At 36.7% G+C, this 27840-nt stretch overlaps 1 protein-coding gene across 4 annotated transcripts in view; it reads right to left on the minus strand.

Moving 5' to 3' along the window:
- Positions 1–27270, minus strand: part of LOC139151521 (protein flightless-1 homolog) — a 38483-nt gene extending 11213 nt beyond the window's left edge. Inside the window, exons 1-27 of one of the 4 annotated variants that reach the window (XM_070724409.1) lie at positions 26968–27262; positions 24598–24705; positions 23758–23910; positions 20119–20204; positions 19308–19384; positions 18844–18928; positions 17923–18143; positions 16991–17207; positions 16245–16326; positions 15653–15809; positions 14958–15052; positions 14406–14476; positions 12909–13042; positions 11680–11697; positions 11461–11507; positions 11035–11100; positions 9953–10192; positions 9402–9517; positions 8620–8749; positions 7909–7990; positions 7374–7461; positions 6836–6949; positions 6355–6465; positions 5374–5491; positions 4180–4260; positions 3578–3674; positions 1217–1464 (exon numbers count right to left, since the gene is read on the minus strand). In XM_070724409.1, coding sequence (XP_070580510.1) covers positions 1217–1464; positions 3578–3674; positions 4180–4260; positions 5374–5491; positions 6355–6465; positions 6836–6949; positions 7374–7461; positions 7909–7990; positions 8620–8749; positions 9402–9517; positions 9953–10192; positions 11035–11100; positions 11461–11507; positions 11680–11697; positions 12909–13042; positions 14406–14476; positions 14958–15052; positions 15653–15809; positions 16245–16326; positions 16991–17207; positions 17923–18143; positions 18844–18928; positions 19308–19384; positions 20119–20204; positions 23758–23910; positions 24598–24705; positions 26968–27030 — 3105 coding nt within the window. In that variant the 5' untranslated portion in view covers positions 27031–27262. Of the gene's footprint in view, positions 1–1216; positions 1465–3577; positions 3675–4179; positions 4261–5373; positions 5492–6354; positions 6466–6835; positions 6950–7373; positions 7462–7908; positions 7991–8619; positions 8750–9401; positions 9518–9952; positions 10193–11034; positions 11101–11460; positions 11508–11679; positions 11698–12908; positions 13043–14405; positions 14477–14957; positions 15053–15652; positions 15810–16244; positions 16327–16990; positions 17208–17922; positions 18144–18843; positions 18929–19307; positions 19385–20118; positions 20205–23757; positions 23911–24597; positions 24706–26967 lie in introns of all 4 variants that reach the window. The other 3 variants (XM_070724410.1, XM_070724411.1, XM_070724412.1) reach the window with 3 other exon arrangements.
- Between the last annotated feature and the right edge of the window lie 570 nt (positions 27271–27840).

A 27840-nucleotide genomic window follows, 5' to 3' on the forward strand; every position in this document is an offset into this window, starting at 1 on the left:
AAAACGAAACAAGTCTGATGAAATCAAATGCAATCACTCTTTTTTTAATAGGGGGTTACTCTCTTCAAAATATGCCTGACATAGCAAAGCATGTACATGCATGCAGCGTTTTCTCTGCATGTTCACTGAAGGGGGCAATTTCTGCTCCATTCATCAAAATAACGAGCCAGACTTGACATTTTAGAGGGCAGAAGCAACAGCAAATTCACAGGTCACTACACTAGGCGCTTGCGTCACCATCATATGGACGTACATGTATTTGCTTGCTGTGTTTTGTGCACGATTTTGTGCAGTCAGTAACTTTTCAGAGCAGAAAATGGCTTGAAATGCGCCATTTGCCCAATCGCGCAGTTGAGAGAAAACCCTGATGTATGGCATTAACAATGCATTCCTCGCTGTCATAGTATCTTTATTTTCAGAATGGGTGAAATGTTTTAACTGTTGATACTTTGGGAAAATACAGTATATTGGTTTGTTGTATTTTATTCAACTGCAAACAGAATTTCAGTGACTTCAATACAGAAGTGGAATAACATTTTGTTATCTCATGTTTTTTTCTCTATCAATAAAATGCTGTGTGCTCATTTGTTTACATCTGATTTGCTGTATCACTTGCAATCACAGTAGTAGAGGTTGAGTATCAGATTGATAGGTATGCTAACCTTGCCTTACATGAGCAGACTTAAGGAAGAATTGGCCTCAAAGATGGATATTCGAACTCTAAAAAAATTTACATTAAATATTCTTTCGGTCTACCACTCGTGTGGGCTCATTTTGAAGCTTATGGAGTAAATATGTTTTTCCGAGCTTATTTTCAGGAATATCCAAAATTTAGATTTTTTTCCCATAGAGTTAACACAGGGTTGGTGACCATTTTTTAAATTTCAAACATCGGTAAATACCCGAAAATTTGTTTCTGCGGTACCAAAATTTGCATGGTAACGCCTCGTTAATCTTTGATTTGGGAAGAGAATGATTTGAAGTTTGCTTGAGGAAGTTTAAGCAATAGTTTACATCTTTCATTTTCGAGGCACGGACTACCTTTAAGTAGAAACCTGCACTCAACAGTGATGTCATCTTCATGATCATTCGCTACACTGTCCTCTCTACAGTTCAATCTTTGCCACAGAATATGATAGGGTGGCGCTATCATTTGAAAGTGACATAGCCATATGAAAATCACAGGAATTTTCGATAACAAGTTTATGGTAAATACCTGGCAGAGTCTTACAACTTCAAGTTTGTCACCAAAGAGGCTTTCAAACTTCTTCTGTAAGCTGAATGTAAATGTTAGCCATCCCATTTTGCTGGCATCTCTTCCCTGCCAGAAATACACCACATACTGGAACTCATCCTGTTCATCCTCCTCTTCTGCTTCAGCGTCTTCCGGAGAATCCTCATCCAGGTCCTTGGGAACCCAGTATCTGCACAGAAACACGTAGCAGTCCCCGGAGTAGAAATGACCTGACAACATAAAACGATAAACACTCCTTTCATTGTGTTTTGCTTAAATTGGGAACATCAGGTACAAGAAATCATGATAAAATCTGTTTTGCCTGACATCATTGCGTGGTGACGTTCGATCTCTGACCAGCTGAGAAGGAAATGCCTCTTAAGGTTGTAGTTTTTGTCTCATTCACAAACAAAGAGTTTTTACAATTGGGAACACAATACTCACAAAGGAGCACCTGGATGTTTCATATTAATCTGTGCTGAAATTTCACTAACATCAATACTACTGGCCAACTCTGGGAGAATGAATTGTACAGGGTCAATATGATCAAAGTCATTTAAAATTGAATTACTTTTGAGCACTTTTTCAGCAATCTTTATGAACTTTATGAGGTCCAAAAGACCACCTCTAAATATTATTTTGACAATTTATCATTTTTATATAACATTTTACTTGTCAGGTTTATGATACTATGACCAATAACTTGAGACTGTGGAAAAACTCTGGGTGGATTATCAATTTTCTAGGACTTTCCAGGGCTCGACGTAAGGTCAAATCATCCACTAGCCCGAAGGACTAGTAGCAGTTCATTTTTAGTAGTCCTAAATGAAATCTACTAGTCCTGCTCAAGCAAAGCCAAACGTTGCTCTCATGTTGTAAAAAGGTGTATATATGACCATTCTCATATTTTTGTCGCAAAGGTTTTTAAACCCAATAACTAACTTTCATGCAAGACTAGCACATTTGCTTACTGCAAAATGTTTAACTTTGAATCATATATAAACCACAAAAATAACCTGAATGAAATGTCCTGTGTAGGAGGAGAGGTCATGAAAATAGCCTAGTGCCATCAAGAATAAAATCAGAGGTAGGGATGAATTTGTTGGAAAATCCTTCATAGCTCAGGTAGTGCGCCATTAATTTGCAAAGAACATGTTTGTTCATGGTGGGGACAGATTTGTTTCTCCAGAACTGAAATTCATACAGCCATTCACAAATGTTCCTGTGGAGTGCCTTCATATTTTTGACATATATCACATTTTAAAATTGACCAGCTTGTGGGGAGGACCTTTCATTTGTAATAATGGTTTGTGAAAAACTTTGTTTTTAATAGTAAAAATGTTGCATTTTACCATTTCATGTGCTTGTGTCTTTATGAGTTTTTGCCAGTTACTGGTAACAAAATGTGATTAGCACAAAAATAACCAATGACTCCCAGAAGTGATTGGATACAACAGTCTGATACACCCATTTCATACGTTGTTTATTCACTACTGTTTTAAGGGTCACTTCACTATTATTGCCCCAATAATTTACACTTTTCCACTAAAATGGCAAAACAATAAGTTGCTGGCACCAAGTTATTATCTGTGAGGAATTCCCTCACCTGTACAAGCAGTAGCAACTTGCCATAGCACTGTTTTGGCAAGCTAGATGGCTCTTTTTAAGATCAGCTTCAATTAAGCTAGGGGGTCTTGACTATATATGGAGGTCAGCATGTGGAGGCATTCTAAAGCAGGGTCAAGCTGGCTACGAACTATCGGAGGTGTTGTTTGGGAATGCCCCTGAAGAAATCTTGAGAAAAATCTTCTTTGAAAGGCAAGGATACAGTGTTTGAACGAAATTGTGGGGTTGCTCATGTTTTTAGGCGAAGTGATGAGCTTCAAGCAAACCAAAATACACGACGTGCAGACAATTCCGTTTGATGCTCAGCGTTGCATTGAGCCATGTTTCCCGGGGCCATGTTACTGGCATGTACAGTACAATTTGATTCTCCGTAGCAGGTAAACTGTTTCATTTTAAGTTGGTGATCAATAAAGTTTGCTTCACTGTTTCACTGTCCAATTTGTTTGGTAAAAGTTAGTTTATTTTTATATAAAATGATCGAGGCTTGGTTCATTCTTATCGAATGAGTGGCCCGGCGTCCCATTAGTTTTGTAGCGATAAACTTTCCTGGACAGCTACGGAACTTGAAAATTGCACTAGTCCGCAGGACTACCTCCGAAGACATTTTTACTAGTCCTCTTGAAAATTTACTAGCCTCGGGCTAGTGGGCTAGCGCTTATGTCGAGCCCTGCTTTCTGGGGCCCAATTTCATCTTCAAGGACAAGCTTTGTTTGTTACCTCTTTCCTCCTCTGGCAAACGTACAAACTTTTTGCCTTCCAGTACAAATGATTCAATACTATCCAGGTCTTCATTCCATTCCTCCATCAGTTGTTCCTGTCACAACAAATGTAAATGAATAAACGTTACTTTTACAGCAATCCTCCTGAATCTAAGTTGATATTACATCCCATCAACAAACTTGTTTCAAGTCAGTGGTAACAATTTTACACTACACTGTGGAAGCTATCAACAAGGAGCTATCAAATGAGTCCACCAGACTTTGTATTTTGACGGGTATTTTCTCAAGGGTGTGACCACATACTGTGTGACATGAGGACATTTAAAGGTATACAGTCACCTGTAATCTAAATATGCCCATATATGGTCAAAGGGGCCAACCGCTTAAAATCTGTGATTGGTTAGATTTTCTCTTCCCATGGTAACTGCAGCAAAATTTAAACAGGTGACACTATACTTTTAACAATCACAGCCAAACCTGATTATCATTAGTGTGATATAGCTACATGACTGTTTAACTTTGGCTGGCTTACATACATGTACCATACAGTAACATGTGTGTAAACTTAAAACAGAAAAAATCACAGTTACAATTACTCACAGCTTCAGCGGCAGACATTGGAGGTTGTCTGGGCATGAACAACGCTGATAGATCAGTCTTAATCTCGTTTTTCTTGCTTTCCTGTTAAAAATTGCAAAGTCACAACAGAAACAAAGTTAGGAACACTGAGGCATGCCTACATGTATACAATACAAAAACACAGAAAATCCCATGAAACATTCACATGGTCCCCGCAACATAGCTGTAAAATCAATGCCCTTACTCTTTAACCCTATCTTGTTGTCTGTTTTCTTCCTTACGGTAATACAGTTTGCTCCAAGCTTCCTGCACAACTTTAAACCACTCTGTTTCATAAGCGAGTATAGTATGGGACTTGAGAACTAAATTATCTACAGTTTATTTATACATGTGCTTGAAATTCAAAATGGGGATGACATGATTTTCACAAAATACAACACTAATAACTTCGTTAACTCTACAGGTTTCATACCGTTTCAAAAAAGCAAAAGACCTGCTGAGAACTGTAAAAGCTTGAGAGTCCGATAATGTGTCCCTAAGATACATTCTACCGAAACCCTGAGATACTTCACTGTGTTATTCTGCTGCACTGCTTGAAAGTGAACACTTTGAGCATGTCAACTTTTACCATTTAATTGTTAGGTTCAATGTCCTACATTACAATAAACTGTATGAGAGAGAACTACCGAAGCTGGATACACTCTTCAACATATGGCAAAAAATTCATCATATAATCCTTTGGAATAAAAGAAATAGAATTTTTGCATGCTGAACATTATCTTCTGAAAAAGAAGTGTTGTCCTGTATCATTTATCAAGTAGCTCTATCATTTCAGTTGTTTTCTTTTGAAACATTACAGAGGTAAGAATAAGATTACAATGCAGCAGTCGATGTTACTCCCCGCCCACCAAACCTTGGAACTAGTTAGAGTATTTGGAAATCAGTCTGGTGAAATTTGCCAAGTGACCTGTTGGGCAGAGCAATAAGTGAATCTGCTCAGGTGAGAACGCTTATTTGACTTTTCCGCATCATTGTCCTCTAACATGGGTCCAGGTTACAGACATGGGACACAAAATGAGGTGCTGTTGCCCCATTTCCCACGGCTCCATTTTATGGAAAATGCCGTCCAATCCCTGACATTTGTCCTGTATTGCCCAAGGTAAGCCACTTCTGGGATTACACTGGCTGCTGACTTGACTTGACGCATTTACTGACCTGTCCCTTGGCAGCGGCTTCTTGCGTCTTGAACATGGACTGCGCTGTCCGTGTGAAGTCCACTGAGATCACATCGTCCCAGTTGGAAAACTTGGATTTGAAAACCATGGTCTCGGTTCTGTAAGGATCAACAGTATCCATAATTTGTAATTATAAGTTAACGTCCACGAGAATATCATGTGATATACAGCATCTCATTACATCCAATCATTTGTATCCAGCACTTTAGAAGTTAGTAACACAGCAGGTCATAGGAACACCGAACGAATGCACATTTGACATAAACAGCCTGTGAAACTTTCCACAATCCTTAGCTACTGTACACATGTCAACAATTCCTAGTGGAATGAAGAAAAAACTCCAATGTTAGTACATGGTGCCTGTCAGTAAGTACTGCAAGTTATCAGTCCACATGACTCGATCATATGTTATCCCTTATCTGTGTGTTGGTGACGGACCCTTTACTTCCATCAAGAATGGAATGAGCCACTTGGGATGACTGGAAGATTAGGTCACATTACGATATGTAGGCACAGAGTAGGGGGTGTGTGGATATAACAGCTGTATGGTGGTGTCAAAGGAACAAGGTAATTTGGAAAACAGTAAACTGCTTCCAGATAATTTGAAAGAATCCTTCCGGAGTCTACATGGTAGCTCAGATTCTGATGGCTCTCGATTTCTGCCCTGTTTTCATACCATCACAAATTTTTCAATCGGCTGTTCACAGCTAAATTTAGGGCCCCCTTTAAGAAGATCTCCAAACCTTGTTCCTTCCACACGAGATATGACGCAAGCCACATGAAATGGCAAGTTTACACTTGCCACAGTTTTCTCTCTCCATGCCTTTTTTTTTAACAGTAAACTCAGCCATGCCTACTTTTGTGAGAACAAAATGAACGAGTTAGTGTCTACGGCGGCCTGTACACCATGCAGTTGTTACACAGAGTAAGAGAATCAAGCAATAGCATTGCACTGTCTTACCCCATACCCTCTAAAACCATCTTCATGACTCGCTCTGCGGTTCGTGTGTAATCAACGTATAAAACATCATCCCAATCATCAAACTTGGATTTAAAAAGTTGGCTTTCGTATCTTTCTCATTTAAAAAAAAACGGAAAAGAAAACAGAACAAAAAAAAAGAGAACGAAAACAAAAATAAAGGCATGGAGGAGAAGAAGAAAAAGGAAAACAGAAAAAGAAGATTACAAATGGACAAGGAGATAGTGTGTCAAGCAGTGATGATGGAATATAGAATAGATGTGAAAATTCTTTGTCAGGATTTTCCGAGGAGAGTTTCAGGACGACAGTTTGGAAAAAAGTGTTGATGGCGGGCAATGAACTTGAGTGAGACAGAAAATGAAAAGATTTAAGAACTTTTCAGAATACAACTTTCTCTACTGATCCGACAGTTTTGAAGTTGTAGTTAAACGGAATAATGAGAAAATACTTGGAAATTACTTACCCTTCAAGGATTCTTGTTACAAGTGCGATGGTTGGTCTGGGAATGACGCTGCATATCTCTTGTGATAATTTCAAAGCAGCTGCCCTCACAAGTCTGCTTGATTTGCGACCAATCCTAGTGAGTTATTTGGGATTTAGTTTAAAGGTACACTGTCACCTGTTCCAATTTTGACACAGTTACCATGGAAAGAGAAAATCTAACCAATCACAGATTTTAAGCGGGTGGCTGCTTTTTTTAAAAACAGCGCCCTCATATGGGCATTTTGAATACCAAGGAACGCCCCTTTGACCATATATGGGCATATTTACAGGTGACTGTATACCATTAAAATAAAGTTCTCCCTCTATTGATAACAGATGGAACAACTTACTAGTCTCGTAAAAACAAATCATTCAATCTTCAAGCCGAGAGATCAAATACATTCTGTTATTGAAAATATTCCTCGTCCTCTTTTAGTCAAATTGAAATCATTGAATAATACATCAGAGTAACTCCGGATACATTTTGATCAACAAAAGGTACAAAGGATTACACTCACCACACAAAGACATCGGAATGACAATCTAAAATGTAAACACTCTTTGTTGACAATAATTCTTGTGTCAATTTCTGTCTTCTGACCTCAACTAAAATGAAAGCAAAGAAAAAAAAAACCGCATTACTGAAACTAATCACAACTACTCATTTTGTGTCACCCACCATATATCTCACTGAAAATGAACCATTATCCAACAGCTTTCTTATGAGTCTAGTATTCATGATATTTAATACATTTTTGTAATATATTCCTTCCATAATATTCATTGAGTTTTAACTAACTGCGATATTACTGCAATACACAAGTTCTGAATTGAAATATTTTAAAAATCTGTAATTGTCAAATACACTTATATTATTCTTGTATATACAGTCTTAATTTGTGATATTTTCAAAATTTGGTGACTTTTTTGGTAATTCTGTACCTTCATGGCACAGTATAGCATTTAAGACTTTGCCTGTTCTCTTTAAAAAATATTCACCCAGGGCTTTTCACTTCTATGGTAGAAAATCTGGTCATTCTTTCAGGGACTCACCTTGTGGCAATTCAAGATATCCCATTCCTAACCCTGCTTTGTACAATTTGGGACACACCGGAGTCACGTCTTCAATCCAGGGCTGAATGGAATCACAACAGACTTTGTCATCACTTGTGTGCGCATGAAAGCAAATCTCAACAAGATGTTTTGGGGTTTATTTAGTGGTTGAAGTGTGTCAAACTCCCATTTGGTAGGACAGCACGACTGCCATGAATATTGAAATGTGTTTGACCTTGAACAGAGATTCTATTTAGGGGGACACATTAGCCGTAAACTGTTGTTCATGAAGACACATCCATTTCATTCTTCTTCAACGACGTTATTGTCGACAAATTAATTATAGTCCAGACTAAACACAGACTAAAATGCAGTTGTCAAGAAAGACATCTGGACTTTAAAGGCTGTGTTGACAAACAGGACTGTATGCATGTCTACATGATATAGGCAGAAAAATGAGAATCTATTTCACAAGCAGAATAAACACAATAGACGGAACATAAAAATCTAAAGCTACTTGAGTGTTAATGAGCAGATGCAGCAACAAGAATCAAACCAAAGACGTTTTATTTTTAAAAATGACAACACTTTGTACCGTGAATAAAATCTGATGGAGCTGTAAAAACCAATCTACAATAATGGCATATTGCAACACATTAAATATTTTCTGTGCTGATATTGCATTTTGATAGAAAAGTGAGGAGCACTTACTTTGACTTCAAACCAATCAGGGATGCCACCAAGAATGTCCCAGAAAGCTTCCACTTCATCACCTTGTATCATCACAATTATGGCCGCTTGATTTTTCCTCTCGTTTTTGTTGATCTTCTCAGCCATCAACCTGACAAACACCGTAGGAGTTGGGTAAAAGCTATCAATGGAGACTAATAGGCAATTTTCAATGCACTGCCCTGGTTTGACAAACCAACTCCCAAATCAGAAATATGATAGTACAGTACTCTGAATAGTACTTCATAAGCAATGTCAAGTTCATTAACTATTCATTCAACCCCTCTCCTTGACCTGATATTCCTGTGGCATGAACCAGTCCGCTAGATTTCAAAATCTACAAAAACAAGTCCCACTATCAAATGTGGACTAAATTTTGGCTCATCTCTTCATATGCTAAAAGAGTATTTTTCTGTGCAACCATAGAGTGAAATGTTGGCATGTTAAATGACCCGATACAATACAAACAAAAGAACCACTGTACAGGTCACACAGAGGTCATGCAACTGGCGTATCAGTTCAATGAGTTCTTTGTTGGTTTACAATACATAGCTTGTCAGTATACAGTAAACATAGTGAGAAAACACAATACATAAATTTGCAAAGGAGACTTTGACTGTGACTATGAAATGGCTAAAATAATGATGTTTTATCGAATTTATGTCGTACAGATTCAAAACTTCTGATTCACGCATCAGTCAGTTCTCGGTGATAGACTTGTTATAAATATTATGACATATATTCACTACCAGTGAGCTACTTACCTTGATTTTGACTTTGTTATTGACTTGCACTGAGTTCCATACCAGATGTAAATGTTCATGCCACAGTCAAGGATAAATACAAACTTTGGGTCCAGAGAGAATGGCTCCACGGGTACCTGAAACAAACAATATACACTCAGTGAGATTAAATCTATGACACTAAATCATTGAAATTCTTTGTATACATGATATGTCTTACAAACGGGATGGTCAGTGATCAAAGTTAAATATATATTGAAATATACATCTGCATATTCTTTAACATTGTGTGTTCAACTTTGGTTGAAAACAAGTTGTTAATGTGCGTATAACTCTCAGATGTTAATTTCTTAATCATTAAAACTGAAAACTGTGGTATAGGACACAAGACTGATCCAGATGCTTATATTGCTGGGCTTCAATGATTTGCAAATAAAATTAGGATACAATATTGAGTGACTGGTGAGTTGGCCAGTTTTATTGAGCTACCACTTATGGCGTTAGTATTTAAGGAAAACGTAGAGTGGGTTCTGTTGAAGGTGTAACTCTACCAAAAAAAGCTGATGACTCACAGGTTCAAGGTGAAGGTTATTGGTTCCAGAGACCCTGTATAGCCTTGTTGGATACTCCACATCTTCAACTGTGTAAAACCCACTGGCTGTACCACCTTCTATGTAGGCAATGTCATGGTCAAAGAGATCCAGAAACTCGTCGCTCTCTTCACCCAGTTCCTCGCGTATTGTTCGCGTCTCAGCTCCCAGCATGTTTCTCAGATTGACAGCATGAATGGCTGAACATGCTTTCTTGTCCAGCTGTAAATATTACAAGTGGGAGATGTAATATGAGAGCAGTAGCAACATCATAACTAAACTTCTTGGTATGGAGGAAGAGCTTTTAACCCTTTGAGAGCTGTAATTTTTCCCACCAAAATTTAAGTGCAACATTTTACCATTTTTTATGAATTTTCCTGTAACTTTTTTGATAATTTTGTACAAAATGGACATCACGTGTCATTGGCTACAGATTTTTATCAAAATTTTGGCAAAAATCTGAAAAAAAATTGACTGGGGTATATCTGTAAAGGTGACGTAAATTGACTTTGTCGCTCAAGGGTTAAAAATACAACAGTGCATGTGATGTGTACTATCAGTTCTCATATCTTCACTGACAGCATTTGACTTGCAGTTGTCTGGCAAAGCTGTCTCTGATCACTTGATCAGTTTTAATTATGAAACAACAATCTTCTAAATATGAATATTGCATGCATAAACCAAACTTGTCTTCTGACAAAATGAAGATTGATTGCATGCTGTACATCTGATTTTAATCAGACTGTAGGCCATCCAACTAGGATTGGGGTATCATACAGACAGAGGTTGTATGAATTTTAGATGACTAGCAGCATTTTTGTAGCATTGGAAAAAACTTTGTCTTTTCTTGCACCTTGCTGACTGCTGAGTTGCAGCATTCAAACAGACACAGTCGTCTGGTTTAGGTCCACTGCTTTGAATTTCTCTCTCAGACCAATCAACAAATTTGAACCAGGAGGAATAGATTTCATGAACAGTGAAATTCTATCTTCCTATGTGCCAAAGGCGCACGCTTTGCAATTATGATTTCAGCACACAGCAAGGTTCGATTACCGACAACTCACCGATGCTTCACTACCAATCCAGAAATAGATCTGCCAGTCCAGGTTACTGTCATCATCAATGAAGGTCTGTAAAATTGTTCAGGACAAGTCATGAGAAAATGAAGTTCACGGAGAATTTCACTCCACAGAACACAACTATCCAGTGATGCTAACAGTGAAAACTGATAACCACCTGCTGATAATTGCTCTCAGAATTTCAAAACTTTAAGTGTACTCCCAGTCAAACTTAAAGGTTAAAGAGATGTAAAACTCAGTGAAATGAAATCGTATTTCCAGGCAACACTTTTGAAAGTTTTGCTTCAAAACGCAATGAAAGTTGAGGCTTTATCGTCACAGCACACCGACATTGAAGCAGAAGGGGTGTAGACTATCAAAACACCAGTAAAGTCTACTTTATGGGCCTTGATGATGATTGAATGTGCTTACATTTAAGACAATGTAACAGTCAGCTTCGTAAAACTTCCCATACAAGGCTGAAAACAAAAATAAAATGTTAACCTCATGATTATTTCACACTAAAAGACAACAGGAAACAAACATAAACATGCAAATCATCCAAATTACAAAGACACCCATCAAAATCAACGTACAAGACAAAAAAAAACACCACAAAGCAAAAACTTGAATAGTGATCTGAGTAATTACCACTCTCAGGATCTGACTCTACAGATCGGTCCAGTCATCAAGTTTACCAGACAGAAAACGGAGAAACAGCGGTACATCGACACAAGAGTCATGCAGAAAAGTAGTTAGTGATAGGAAAAAAATTACAAAGCAGTATTAAGACATGGAACATTGAATAGTATAATAATTTAACATGTTAGTCAAAATCTACGCATAAGAATGCCAGGCCCGCCCACCTATATGTTGATAGAAACATGGAATTCGACTACATCTATGTATTTTTAGAAGGGTATTATGGTTAGTATGACAGAGAATACATGGAACAAAATACTTGACAGTAAGACTGCTAACAATAATTTACAGTGTGAGTTACATTCAAGGTAGAATGCGCCTCAGGGACAGATATTCAAACTGTATTTTTGTTTTACCACTTGTTGGGGCTCATTTTAAAGCTAATGAAGTGAAAAACGTTTTATTTGGTTAGCTCTTTTGGAAATCGAAAACATAATTATTCCCCGTTAAAGGTTAACACAGGCCTGGTGGCCATTTTGAATTTCAAGTATCGGTAAATATTGGGTAATCTGTTACTCTGTTATCAGAGTTTGCATAGTGATCCCTGACTTATTCCTGAAATCGAAAAAAAAATGGTTTCAACTTTCCTTCAGGAAAGTTAGGGGGAAAGTTGAAATCTTTCAAATTTGAGGTGCAATCTACCTTAAAGATAAATTTAGAATGGAATTGGCTAATTTACAGGAAGCACATAGGCCAGAGGATGTACATAGAAAAAAATATTCCGAGTCCACTTTATCATACAAGTTTTTCTGCCATTTCGACTAGAAATTCTGATGAGCCTTGTGTCCCTTTCATGGTACTTTTCTGGTGTTTGTGAATATGAATGTGTAATTACTGTTAATTCATTTAAAGTTGTCCGTGCTTCAAATATAATATCCTCTACGTTACAAATATTCATCCGTCTTGCTTAGCGTCAAACTTGAAAATATTAACATTTGAACGACAACAAACACTGGGAAAAATACACAGTGACCACATAAAATGTGAATTGCGCAGACTCCCCAACATTCAACTCCCTTATTTGCAATAGCTAACTGAAAAAGAACTCACAATATCTGAACAAAACTGAAGTACACAATATGAAAATTGCCATCAAGGAGGAGTGTTGTTTGAAATGCATTCATTTTCAAAGTGATGCACGATATCACACCTGCTTGATCCTATGCAATACTGCTTACCTTCATCGACTTGTATGGGAAGAAAATTTTCAATCTGCCAGATTGTCAGACCTGGTTCATTACCAACATCATCTGTGAAGAAATCACTATAGTCTAACTGTGGTTTGGATAAAGCTGCTAACCAACTCTTAGGTCTGAAAAAATAAAAATGATAAAATATTTTGAGAATTACCTTTTGCTGAATTAATATTGAAAACATAAAATTACCCATACACGTCACTTAATTTATAGAACTATATAATTTCCAAAAATACTATGGTCGTAAATTTCATTTTAAAATGATTTCATTGTAATAATCTTCTACTAAATTCGGATGTATCCTTGTCACAGAGGTAACTACAGGTTTGTCATAGATATGATGGTATTGCAAGTTACTGAAGTCAACAGATCAACAGAACTCTGATTGAACACTTTGCCATCTGCCACATTCCGTTCTGATTTCAAGATCACCACTAAGCCAAAAAAGAAGTACAATTCGCACTTAAGGTGGTTGGAAAGGCTAGAGCGTCAGTTATAAACTTCAACAAAACTATTAAAATATAAAAGTAGTCAACATTCTCTGTGGAATAAAAAAAACTAGACATTTGGGCACAAAGGCATTGCAGAGTTACAGCCTGTTGAAACTTCTGAAAAACTGACCAAATAAGAAGAAGTTGGGGAGTCCTTAGTGTATTAACTATGGTAGAGGTCCCCTAGCTTTTAATAAAATGTTTAAAAAGGGAAAGTCATTATTTGCTGTTTTTCAGGAAAGTTTGACAAGGCGTAGCTTGCATTCAGAGTGAGTAACTGCTATTGTAAATGCATTTTTAGATTCTTTGAGTGTCAAAGAGGTGTCAAAAGTGAGATTTACCAAAAAGATTGCTCTGTGACTTCAAAAGAGGGGTGCAAATATGGGTTGTTTTCAACATTTTTGACAGAATAACAGTTTTCCTACATAAGTATATACTAATTTAATCCAACCTTTGAAATGAGATATGGACATGGAATTTTTACAGCCTTTTAACAAGGTTACAGATGAGATATGTACGGCACGATTTTTCTGTATTTGAAGTACTTTTTGAAAAATCATATTTTGAAATTTGAAAGAATTTTTAATAATTTTTTGATATGTATACCCATGTAAAATCACATAAACAGATTTTATTCACAAATCCTGCCGTACAAATCTTACAAATAATAGTGTCAATATATTTAGAACTAATTTGGTAATATTAATACTATCCAATTATTATTAAATTCAAATATGTAAAGAAAATATGAAAAATTAAATTTTAATATTTACTGGTGTCATATTTCAAAATCATGGCTGCAAATATACAATTTTTATATTCTTTGGAGAAAGTATTAACTAAGAGAGTTATCCTGAAAATTTGAACTAAATATCTTGATTCTAACACTTGAAACTTGACATTAACTCTGAGAAAAGAATTGGTGCAAAAATAGCCTTTCCAACCACCTTAACAGGCCATTGGCTGCAACTTTATATGATTTACATACTTTGCTGCTTTGTCTTCTTCTGATTCAAAACCACCTTCTTTATTTTTACTTTCTGCTAAATCACTCATTCCCTGAAAAAAAATAATTGAAGTTGGAGAGGGCAGCATCAATATCAATGGACACACAAGACATATTTACATACTACTGATAGCCCTGGAATCAGATAATATTTTGCACATTTCACTTGCAAAAGTGTGGATGGATTAAATCAATAATACCGCCATCAATCATGCACAGTCATGGATAAGGTACACAGTGAAATGATGACATATGGAGGGTCAGAGATTACACACATGTTGCAGAACGATAGAAATCGATTATATTTCTGATCCATTTCAATGTGATTGTCTTTTTGCACTATGTGTCACCTTGGATTTCATTTGTCAACAGGGTGTGCATTGAATCAACATCTATCTAAGTGTAATAGTGATTCTGACTGAGATCTCAAGATTTTGGCTCAGTACAAATGCTTTTCTCATCCTGTCTCTTGCAAACTTCAAGGAGACAGTTAAATTTCTTAAGACTGGATAATTATTTGGATATGTTTTTTACCTTCAATACTTTAGCTTGTTCTGTGTCGGCGCTTTCATGGTACTCTTTCCTGTGCTTTCTCAAACGCATTTTACGTGCGATAGGATCTTTGGCAGCTGAAAGACAAGAACACAAAGACATGGCACCAAAAGAGATGTAACCTGCTCACCCCTAATTCCCTATAAACAGGTCCACAATCACCATTGATAACAATGGGTTTGGGCCAAGTCATGGTGGTAAAAGGGTTAAAACTTGAGCACACTGATACTCAAGTTGAAGCGTTGTCTAAACACATGTACTGGAACAAGAAACGATTTTTTCTTCCTGAACTTTTCAAAACCAAAAGTGAGCCCTGGCCTACATAATAAGTTCACTGTTTAACCCTTTGCACCCTGGCCACCTGGTGACCTATGACATAATGCGGACATTTTTGTCCGAGCCGGTTTCAAACAGTTAAGAAAACTGCCAAAGATATCTACCACTCACATTCTTTGGAAGTGAAAAGTTTCTGTGACTGACATTAGACATCACATTACAGGTTGGTATGAGAACTGGAAGGAAATATTACCCGTCTACAGTACATCAGTGTTAAAATATTGATATTGACTTTGGTTAGAGAGAGCTGACACACTATAAACCAATCAACAGTTTATCAGACTGCATCACAGAACCAATTTTCTGCCTAACTTCCAAGAATCCACTGAGATGAGTCTAACCTGGAGATTGTTGTGATGATTGTGGTGCTGCACCAGCAAGTCTCAGCTGAGTATTGAGAGAGAAATCAATGTTGTAGAAGTCAGGGCCACTCCCTTTAGGTTGTTCCACTGGTTTGGGCGGCATCTCCAAGTCAGGGTTGTCTCGTACATCCAGTACCTAGCATGTGCAAAAGTTATATGGATTTAAGTTGGATGTAGTGTATTAAGATGTTGCTGATGTCAGAATGTTTTGAAAACTGATGCTCAAGAAATACATGTATATAAGTTGTGTGTGCAGTGACACGAAGAGGTCACTTTAGAATTTTGGGAATGACAAATGTCATAAGGAAGGTTGTACATATCAAAGCAACTGCATTATGTAATGAGTTCAACTTCTTTTGCTCCAAGAGCAGCGTGACAAATGCTTTGAGTTGTGTACAAGAAATGATGGTATGATGCCGGTGTCATCGACCAGTGTTCACTCAAATATAATGTGATGAAACACTTGCTTCTCATAGATAAAAAGATCCATGTTGGTAAGGACAAACTGACAAAACCATTTGAACAGCGCTGTACATAGACAGTGGAGAAAGGTACTTCGAGGAAAACAAACCTCGAGTTGAAGAAAGTGGATTGCTTCGGGTAGTGTTACCAATCTATTACAATTGAGAACTAGCTTCTTCAACTTGCCACATCTGTTGGAAGGGGAAAATAACAATGTAATTACAATTTTTAATGTGACTTTTTGCATTTCAAAACATAAATATGCAGGTGGCAACTGTGATTAACAAAAGCACGTTCACTTAAGCGTAGACCTATAATGAGAAATAAACACTGGAATTCTGGAATCAGACACGGGCAAATCTTCCAAACCTGTCAGTATCCTAATTCCTATAAAACAGGCGGCCCTTTCTGTCCCCCTGCCTACAAAGTTCTCACTAAATTACAAAGACCATTTGGTAGCAGCAGCTGAATCAGGAAAGATAACAAAATTTTCACATACAGAATATTATGAAGAGTTTTGTAGAATAGTGCTGTTCATACTTGGAGATTCGTTACTAATCATAGCTGCAAGTGTGTAACATCAGACACTGCTGTAGAAAATGCTGAAGAATTTTGTCAAGTGTGGCTGTTGTTGCAGCTTGTGGTCTGAACTGTTATGTCTTTCAGTATTCATTGTGACACTTGAAGTCGCAAATTAAATTGTATTTTCCACCATTCCTACATGCGTAACTTCCACAAGTGTAATCTAAAAATGTAGATAAATATTTATTTTTGCATATTAATGAGAGAACAATGGCATCATTTGCATACAGCCCTATTCTCCAATTAATTCATGGATAAAAACTGTATCCTCACCTGCAGACTCCCTCTGGTATAAGTTCAAGGTTATTATTCGCCACCATGAAGTGTTCCAGCTGATAAAGTTTACCGATACCGGGAGGAATTCCATCAAAGTCAAGCTCATTACAGTTCAAGTAGAGCCTTCGCAGTGATTGGCATTTACAAATTGCACCAGGGAGTGAAGTCAGCTTGTTTCTTGATAGGTTCAGGGTCTGTAAGTTGACCCAGTTGTCTGCGAAGGCAATAATGTTCAAGAAAAGAGACGTATAATTGATGTAGCTTGGAAAATATCAAAGGTTTCCAGCCTCGACTGGCCATAAAAATCACACTCTCCCGTGTGTTTAATAGCGATATCAATATATTTTTATTTGTGTCACTTCAGACAGAAAGATATCCATCAAACAAGGAATGTGAACCATTAGACTTGAAAAATAAAATATAATACAAGAATTTAAAACCAGTGTAACATCTTCATTATATATTCATCCACCCAGTACATATTCACAGGCAAGGCATAAATTTCAGTACCGGCATGGATTCAACATCATGCAGCGAAACTGAAACAACAATGTCTTTGATTCAAAATTTTTTCATGGTACATGTTTACACTCTGTGCACTAGTGCAGTCCCAATGCAAAGAAATTTAAAGAAATTAATAAAATTCAGTCACACAGGTCAGACATGTAGAAAGTTTGACAGCATTCTTTTAAACACCGAAGCTACCACAATGAATTAGAATTAAAGTAGCAACATGTTGAGCTGGCTTGGTTCAAAGGAATTGAGACATACCACTAGTAGGAGAACTACGTTTTTGCAAAGCTGGACCATAGTGATATCCACATATCTACAGAAATAATAAAATTTTTCAAATCTTGGTGTACAAATGAACCTTTTGGGCAAGCACAAGCTTTATGAGAGTGTTGTGTTACACAATGTTGATGGCTTACCGCAAAGTGTCGAGATTTCTGTAATGCAGTTGTTGCTAAGGTTGAGCCTTTGAAGCGATCTGACCTGATAGAAAGCCTCTGGAACCCGGATGAGTTCATTGTAAGACAGATCCACATCTGTCAGATTGACAAGATTGTCCAGTTGTGGTGGGATATTGGTCAGGTTACGCTGGGTGTTGCGAAGATGCAAGGTTGTTAACTGAACTAGTGATACCACTTGTCTGTTTAACAAAATAAAAGATACAAGTACCTCAAGTCAGAAAAAACAACTCAAAATTTTATTCAATGCCTTCAGATTGATCTGATAAATATGCTATATATTGTTTTAAAACCAAACACAAAACAACTGTTTGTTTACAATCCCGATATCAAAGAATTTGCCAAACTCAATTGAGATATAAAAGTGATCTGGCATCAAATCTCAACGTAAAGTTGTATGATGTCAAACTCAAAGAAGATTGCTGGTATGATCACTTCCATCCATTTACACAAACCACTAATTCAGCAATGCTTTCGACTGATAAATGCTCTAAGAATTCAAATCTCTGTCTTACACTACAGTGACATGTACATGTAAGTGAGACTCACTGTCTTATTGCTGAAATTCTCTCCATTCACACAATTGACAAAAATCACTTTTTCACGAAAAAACAGGACTTTCACTCTTCAAACAATGTTGGTCTCTGATCGTCCTCAAATATATTGGTAGTTTGCACTTCTTAGGAATATAAGTAGCCCTGCTGTTTACTTCAAAATTACAAAACAACACCCACCTTCTGAATCATACTGCTATATCAAACCATTTTTACACACGCACATACACATACACACTTCCTTTGCTTTTCACTGAGTGGAATACTAAGTCCAACTCATTGTGACGAACCCACATTTGCAACAAATGTGATGATTAAATTCACAGACCTGAGTTGTGCATGGAGAAGTGGGTTGTTGTTGAGAATCAAAACTTGGAGATTTGTCAGTCTTCTCATCTGAGGCGGAAGAGTTTCTGTTCAAATGGAATAAGAAACAATGTAACTTTGTAGGAGACACATTCAATGCATGTTAAAATATTGCCTGAGAAAGGATAAACAAGATATCCACACAACTACTCTACAAGCAAGTGGATTGTGCACATGTCTTGGGAACTCTATAAGTTAACATCTTTTTAATGTTTGAAGTTTTAAAACATGGTATCAACCACAGCTGATCTTCTACAAACAGTCGTTTCATTTTATGATTGCACTCTGTCATATTTGCAGGACCTTGTGATAATATCTGAGAAGAACATGACTTTCAAAACTATCACTAGAAGACAAGATTACGTGATTACATCAACACACAGACATTTTCCACAGATGGAAAATTTGTGAAAAGTAAGAACTCACCAATGTGGTTGTTGCTTACATTCAAGTGGATCAGATCAGTTAAATTGATAAACAGCTGACTGGGAATTGTATCAATCCTGACAAGAGAAAAATTAATAATTTATAATACTTGTACACACATACACCAAAGAAAATCTAAAACAACAGGACAACATCTGTAATTCTTTGTACCATGGCATATCAATGGCCTTTCAATGCACAGTTATAATAAATCTTGAATAAACAGGAATAGGTCTTTCAAAGAAGACCATCGCTAACTACTGGTAAATTATGCTACATATTTGTCCTGTTATGGCAATCAATCATTTTAAACTGGCAATTCTATAGCAAGAAAATACTCTGGGTAATATCAGGAGACATTACTTTTGACGTAACTTTTATGATGTTACACTTCACAATATTGTACTTTTTATACACAATATACACTGAATTTTGTTGAAAAATACGCATCTGATCACTAAGTTGTACGAGGGCGCACTTCAGACTTAATTCATCGGTGGAAACGTTTGTGCCACATTCATAGATTGCACTGGCAAGCTTGTTGCCCATCATTCAAACAAACTCCATAGGCACGTACAGTGTACAACAAGTAGTACTAAAATTGTACTTGGCAAGCTAACAATGACAAATACAAGTTCAAGCAGGTTTCAGCGAGAGATTCTGTGATTAACATCAAGTTGGGTAAGAGATATTACATGAGGCAGGGTATTTTTGAAATTTCAAATCCCACTTCAGACTGTACTTTCTCACCGTCCACATGACATGTATATCTGCTGACTGATCTAACCAGATTTCACATCAGAACACATACCTGTTATGACTAAGGTTTAGCACCAATAATGACTTGGCATTTTCTAAGTTATCTGGAATGGCATAGAGCTGGTTGTGACTGAAATCCTACAATGGAAAGACGTCATAAAGAGTCAGACTTATAAAAAACTTGTAACATTTTTAAAAATTCTTTTTCTAAGTGTGGATTTCATTATCCCCTTTCCAAACATGGTCACACACACACAGTATTTGGTTTGCCGACTGAACCAGAGACTCTGTGAAATCTAGAGATGAACAGTGTCACTGCAAATAGTAAAATTCAATAAAGACGCTGTCAATCCGTATAACGTACACATACAGTATGGAAGTCATGGCAACAAGCTCAATATGTTGCAAGAAGTTGGCAAAATGAGTGTTGTTGATAATACAACACTGAAATGTTATCAGAATTATAGCTGCTTTGACCAAAACCTTCTGTAACAAATTATCTAAATAAATTTGTTTGATACGATGTTTTACCAACAAACTGACAAATTTTTGCCTTTCAATTTTTTTGACTGTCTACAGTATATAATGCATCAGCAATGAAAAAAGTTACCTTTAGTATTATTATGCTAAAAGAAACTCTCAAACATTTCAGTTTCATGAAGTAATGGATATCACTAATAATATATTAAGATGTATGAGGATTGGTCCTTATGACAATTGTTTGCTAATTTCACATGTAATTAACAAGATAAAATGTAAAATCAATTACATGAAATCAACATGATCATCATTGCATTTCTGCAATTATTTCCTTGTACTTAATTTATGTTAGATCTGTTTTTCACTTTGGTTCTGTGTGTGGTCACACCACCAATAGTCTTTCAGACGAGACAGAGTGGATACACATCAGGTTTGTTCAGTGTATTTGCTGCAAATTTCATGTAAACTGCAGCAGTTTAGTTGTCCATTTTACTGTAGCATATTTCACATTCAATTGTTATCCAACAGAAGGTCGACCCTTGACACACACTTTTTCTATACAAAATTATCCACTCATATTATGATACTCCCAGTATAATCAACTGTATTCTGAACTATGCCGAAGAAACCTGTTTTTAAACCCAACTTGTGATCAGTAAATATTCCATGATGCTCAGATGCAATGTATGTTTTCAACATACTTTTCTCTTTGATTTGATTTGGATATTTTTTCAACATTTCAGAGTTTTAAGTCAACAATATCCAAATATTTTAATCCAGATCCATAATTTGTTTTTATCTGTTATTTGTCTTGTTTTTGTTACGTGCCTGTCTTGCATGATTTTTTGTATTTCCAGATCTGGAAGTGGATTTGCCTGTTGATCTGCATAAAAATTAAATAAATAAATAGGCTTATGGAATATTTATAATGCAATAAATTGTCAAAGGTCCAATACACAAACAGCTGACTGAGATCAACAGATAAATTGGTGATAAATAATTCAAACTTGACATATTGACAAAATATTTTGCAATAAAGTCAAGTATGATCACATAACTTTGAACGTAACCTTAAAGCAGGAAAAACTGGACAACAGAGAAGGTCAGTTTGCTTGACCTTCCATATTGGATTTTGAATTGGTATGGTAAAACATATGGTTTGTGGAGACTCACAGAATTTGGAACGGGACCTCTCAATGTATTGACTTGTCTTGTTTCTCGCACAAAATGTTGTATCAATATTGCATGAGAAAAATACTTCCTTTCTTTCTGATAGTACATGAACAGATGAACATTTATTAACAGTGGAAAATGCTATAAACTATGGATACAGGGTTCGCGCTAACGTTCGCACAGTCGCAAATTGCGAAATAAATGTCCGATGTGGCGAAAAAAAATTGCTACGCCTTCGCCACGCGTGGCGAAAGCTCGTGACCGGGTGCCGTGTTGACCCTAGACGCCTTCGAAAGTCACGTTAGTCCTGCGAACCCAGACTGACGGTTTTCTCGAAGGACCAATAATTCGATATGCGGTGTTCATTGTGATCGATCCAAAATATGTACTGGATTATTTATGTAGCCTACTATTCTAACAACTAGTCGTTTTTACAAATAAGTCTACGTTATTTTCCGCAATCCAAATTTTCCAGCATAGACGCTGCAAGCATCGTACGAAACATTTGACCACGTACGTCGCGTTGAGGATGCAAGCATGAAGGGTACTGAGTTCACGCCGGCCAGCATAGCAGCCACAACGTATTCAAAACAGCGTGCACCATCGTTAATCACGCCGGTTCTGTCACTTTTAACGTATCAAAATAACCCTTAGATCGGTCAGACTATCGAAATATTCAGTCATTTAAATATCTAGCCTTTGAACAAAATAATTCGTTGCTTTGTCGTACGTCAACCGATGATCGACGGCAGAGTTCCTGACCATGCAACTGACAGACTGAAATGATGGCGTTGGACTTTGCCCAGAGCTTAAATGAGCATGCGTGAAAAAGTTTCAAGATCCCCAGTTTGTATACTCCGGCCCGTGTACGGTTTGGGTAGTTTCGAGACACCCAAACAATGCAAATGTGTTACGAATGCACGGTACGATGTGATGCGGCTTGCGGGCAGCTACGATTGCCAACTACAAATAGTTTATTGATTGTTCTCAGCTGGGAAAGAAACTAGGTTTAAAATATCTTACGAAAAAAAAGGAAATAAGGAAACCACCGAGAAGAGAACAAAGACAGACGAACCACGGTCTAGACCATGGTCGAACAAATTTCAGCAAGGTTTTTGTCTGTGCATGGAAGTATAATGTGAGACTACAGATAAGTCGGTTGATCATAGATTTGTCGTATTGACGAACTGCTCTTTTGATTTTTCACTGAGTTTGCGAATTTAACTAATTTTCAAAACCTAAGCAATTTTTAATACCAATAGTTTTCTTTGATACTTTATGGACAATGCTTTGCATAGTCAGGCAATCACTGTAATTTTATCCAGATCACCAGATAACGGTATAAAGCAGTTTTTAAATCATGTAAAAATAAAAAAGAGGAACAATTATGGCCAATGGTTAGACTTTGATGATTTTTTCATAACATGTTGTGCAAGTTTTGTTCCAAGAACTCTATTTGTTGTTTGTGTCATAATAAAGGTTAAAAATAAACAAAAATTTTTTGTCCCTGTCTATAAGAGAGGGGTCAATTTATTAACCAGCATTCATGAAATTTGGATCCGAACGGAGTTAAGACCACTTTTTCTTTAATAAATATTTTTTTAATTGAAGGACAGACAACTTTCACAAAGGACCTGGAGTTTTACCGTGCTCCTGGTCATTATTATCTGCAGCTATAAAATTGGCAGAAAATGTGCTCAGCAGTTTATCTGTCAAGGAATTAAAGTGTATGTACAACAGCCCTGGCCCGGCCCTGGCCCAACATTGGATAATAAAGTACAAATGTTATTGAAAATAGGGTTTGTGCAATTTGTATGTGAAATTGATTTGTTGGGTGTGGCTAATAAAAATTGCTTGTGGCTAAAAATATTTTGATCATTTTAGCCACACTAACAGACTGTGGCTACAATGAAAAAATCCTAGCGCCAACACTGGGATATGTATGTAGATTATTCATTGTGACAAGTTTGGGATGCTAACACCCTTTTGTCAGTACATGAAATATTTGACCTTTGACCTCCATGGTCCCAGTACTCACAATAGTGGTCAGTTCCTCCAGCTCAAATATATCGTCAGGTATCCCACCACACGTCAATCTATTATGACGGCAGTTCAGTGTTCTCAGACAGTTCAGTGTCGACAGGTCTCCATGGATTTGATTCAGGTTGTTCCTGACCATCGACAGATGTTCCTGGTGGGCGATAAAAACTCAGATATTACTCAACCATGAATGATTCATTCAGCCTTGGAGAGACATGATTGACGTATTTTCCAGTGCACACATTTCCTAGGTCATTTAATGACTTCTGGAACAGCTGCAGGGAGTTCTGAATTTATAATCACGACTTCATCAATGTCACCATGCATTTCTTGTTCCGATCGCAAAGCTTGGATTCTATTCTTAGTTCTTGACACTGATACTGTTAAAGGAATTATTGCAATATGCCTCAAAATGGTATTGAAATATTAAAACTTATTAATGTGGAAATATTGAAGCTGGTCTTGTTATTCCAACCTTTGTTTCTGATCATTGATATGCTCAAACATATGTTCATTGACTCCTTAGAAGCTCATATTTCAATGTGAGATCAATATTACATGTACACAAATTATTATTTATGAATATCTCATGAAACTGACAGACCATATTGGAAGTGCAAGTCTTCTAAAAAATTTAACATACATGTTATGTGGAGAACAGTTTTTTTTTCAAATTCTCTGTTTCTTTCTGATTTTCTGCAAGGAAATAAGACACCTACTAATGATTATTAGTTTTAATTTTTTAAAACTGCTGCTTGCAAAAATGCAGCTAAAGGTATCAGGGATCCAAAGTTTCTTTGTTGACTGATTTACACTTAGCTTAGCAACTGGTACTCACCAATTTTGTGAGAGATGAGAGTTCCTCTGGCAACAAACTCAACCCAGTTCTGTTAAGTTTCAGCCATCTCAAACTACTCATGTCAGAGACATGCCCTGGAAATATTTCCTGTTGAAAAGCAAAAACAACACAATGCGAATACAGTACTAGTGTACAGTATGAAATTGTAACAAGCGTACGGAAGGCAGCATTTTGAGTTTAACATGTCTTGAGTTCATTTTTAGCCAGTCACCACAAACATATTGCGCCATATTATCATTAGTTGACTTACATCTCTGCAAGGGTATTTTGTCATATTTTTCATTACATTGCAATTATTGGTGGAGTAAAACGTGTGTACAGGGTAAAATTCATCACTATTCAGTATGTCAGGCAGGCAGAGTTAGTCTCAACTGTTCTGCCGAGCAAATTTACCCCATAACTAATCTCTTACACCTGGCCTCTATTTATGATAGCAGTGACAGGCATAAAATCATAAATGAGGCACTGTGATGTAGGTGCAAGCTCACAACGTTTGGTCCAAGAGTAACCTTGCCTTCTTTTAGGGCTTGAAGTTGTACATAGCAACGCTGCTAGTTGTGGTCCCACAAGCCATTCATACTTTCTACAATTTACACCAATTCACTTCTGATCTGCCTGAACGGAAGTGCATTGCTAATACCATAGACAGGCTAAAAAGGTTCCTTTTTTCAACTGTCTATTAACATACTGTCAGTTGCCTTCTCATTGCTACAGTACACGTCATAAAATTAATGGTAACCTTTATGTCCCAAGTGTCAACACTTCCTTGGGTAAATTCTCGATATCATATACAGGCTGCATCTATTGGAATACATTACCTAAACAAATTAAAACAACAACCACTAAAAGTTCGTTCAGACACTCCCTTTCAAGTCTCCTCATACACGGTTAGTGTTTTACATGACGAAGAGTTATATTCAACTTCACAAATATGTATATCATAGATATATAAACATATATATTTCACTATACATTTTGTTTTTTTCTTATTTTATTTTATTTTACATATTTTCTACTTACTCGTAATGTATTTAGTTAGTTATATATTTATTTATTTATGTAGTTGTTCTTATTCACTTAGTTAGTTACTTAGCACTTTCAAGTCTACTTTTACACGATTTGTTTTTTTGGTTTTTTTTTGTTTTGTTTTTTTTTTTTGTTTTTTTTTTAAGTGATGAAGAGTTATATTCAACTTTACATATATGTATATCATATTTAAATATATATATATTTATATTCGTTTGTTTTTTTTCTCTTATCGTTTTCTTTTTACGCATTTCTACTAAATCGTAATGTATCTATTTAGTTATATATTTATTTATGTAGTTGTTCTTCTATTCACTTAGTTACGTTGTTACAATTAGGTTACCTTGCAATCCCACTACTTTTCATGTACACTACCCTCGATATACTTCAGTTTTCTTTTTTCTGCTTCGTTTTTCTTGCTTTAACATCAAATGGCTTTGGGAACGGACTAGACTAGCATTTGCTTATTTTCCGTTTCCATTTACCCTTTATCACAGCACAACTCAGATGTACATTCATTATTGAATTGTAATATTATTATGATTAAGGGTAATAAAGATTATTATTATATTATTATTATTATTACATAACAACGGTTATGACCTACTCTCCTTCCTGGAAACTCAGGAAGGCCTTTCGTTTTGGATAGTCCAGATACACAGTTTGTTTTGGAATTTTTTGCATTTCAAGTTTCATTGATCATGCTGTATGGAAGGACTGCCATGAATAAACTCCATGAGGACAGAGAAAAGTTCATAGATGCTGAATGCTACAAATTGGACTTATGGTCTACAGATGGCATCTGTAATACTACCTCCATGGTAATACAGCATTGCACCGTATTGCTGCAGTACAGTAGCTCGAGGTTTTGCCTGGGTATTTGGGTCGGACGGCAAAACCAGACCCAAATACCCAGGCAAAACCTCGAGCTACTGTACTGCTGCATTGCACCGTAGACAGTGGAACTTGTGGTCTAAAATTTCATTTTCTCCTGCCCTCAGCAATTCTACCTTTTATTAGGCATCTCATTCCGATGTCTTTGGTAAGGGCAAGTTATTTTCTTCGTAATTTACTTTATTTGATCATAAAACACTGATGTTATTTCCGGAGACAAACCCCAATATCACTAAATATGCACATCAATGAACATCACAAATAGCAAAATCTCTGACAATATATATTCCATTGATTGGGCAAATGTATCAGTAGTTGAATTGGATCGTTATTTGTAATGCTATGCAGTTTCGTAGATGCATGCATAAGTAAATCTTGTTAATTTCCATCATCAATGAAAATAAACATTGAAAGTAGAGTTGGAAATACCTGAAAATCATTTCTGCTGAAATCAACACCACGAACAAACGGCAGAACTCCCGTCGCCGCCATTTTGAAAGTCTGCGGACGTTCCGCGACTTTTCTTTCTTAGCGATCTCTTTAGACTTTTTAAGCTTTGCTCTTCCACGCTAGTATACTGATAATCACATGATGTAAACTTGAACTATGTGTCCCTTCTGAGGTAAAAACCGTTTCAAAGGCTCGCACAGCCGAAACAACACTCCCAAAGTCGCCGCAAGACAGCTCAACCAGCACAGAGCTCCCGACGGCCCTTGCGCTATGACAAGCAAGCAACACCGCAGTGACCTGTCGTGACCCAAGTTTGAGAGGGGCGGGGCTCCTGAAAATACATCGACAAGCTCTTCAGATCTTTCGCACACTGGTAACATGTGAAGGATTACTCTTACACTTACAGAATGGAAAGGAAGAGGAATCGAAATCAGAGAACTGACACGGGAAAAGATGTATTCACAGTAGATACAATCTTTGCAACTTTTGACCTGTTGTAACAATGACATTCCGTTGCAATTGAGGCTCTTTACATTGTAGTCCTTGAGAATTTGAAATTGTGCAACATACTTTTATATCTCAGTACCAGTATTACCATACTTTTGCTAAGGTTGCATTCACGATTACTTGGTGCGTGGGGGTGGGGTGGAGGGATTGCTATTTTATGCTCAATCATTTAGATCTTTAAAACATTTCAAATCTTACCCCTCCATATGATAAAATCCTTCTTTTTTCAGTATTTTTTGCACTTTTTGTCAAATCCAACCTTTTTTTTATTGAGTGCAAACCATTAAAACCCCTTACTGCTCCAAGAGCTGTCACCTTCCCTTGATGAATTCTTCCATCCCCTTT

Source organism: Ptychodera flava, chromosome 15 (genome assembly GCF_041260155.1).
Source record: "Ptychodera flava strain L36383 chromosome 15, AS_Pfla_20210202, whole genome shotgun sequence".
Lineage (NCBI taxonomy): Eukaryota > Metazoa > Hemichordata > Enteropneusta > Ptychoderidae > Ptychodera > Ptychodera flava.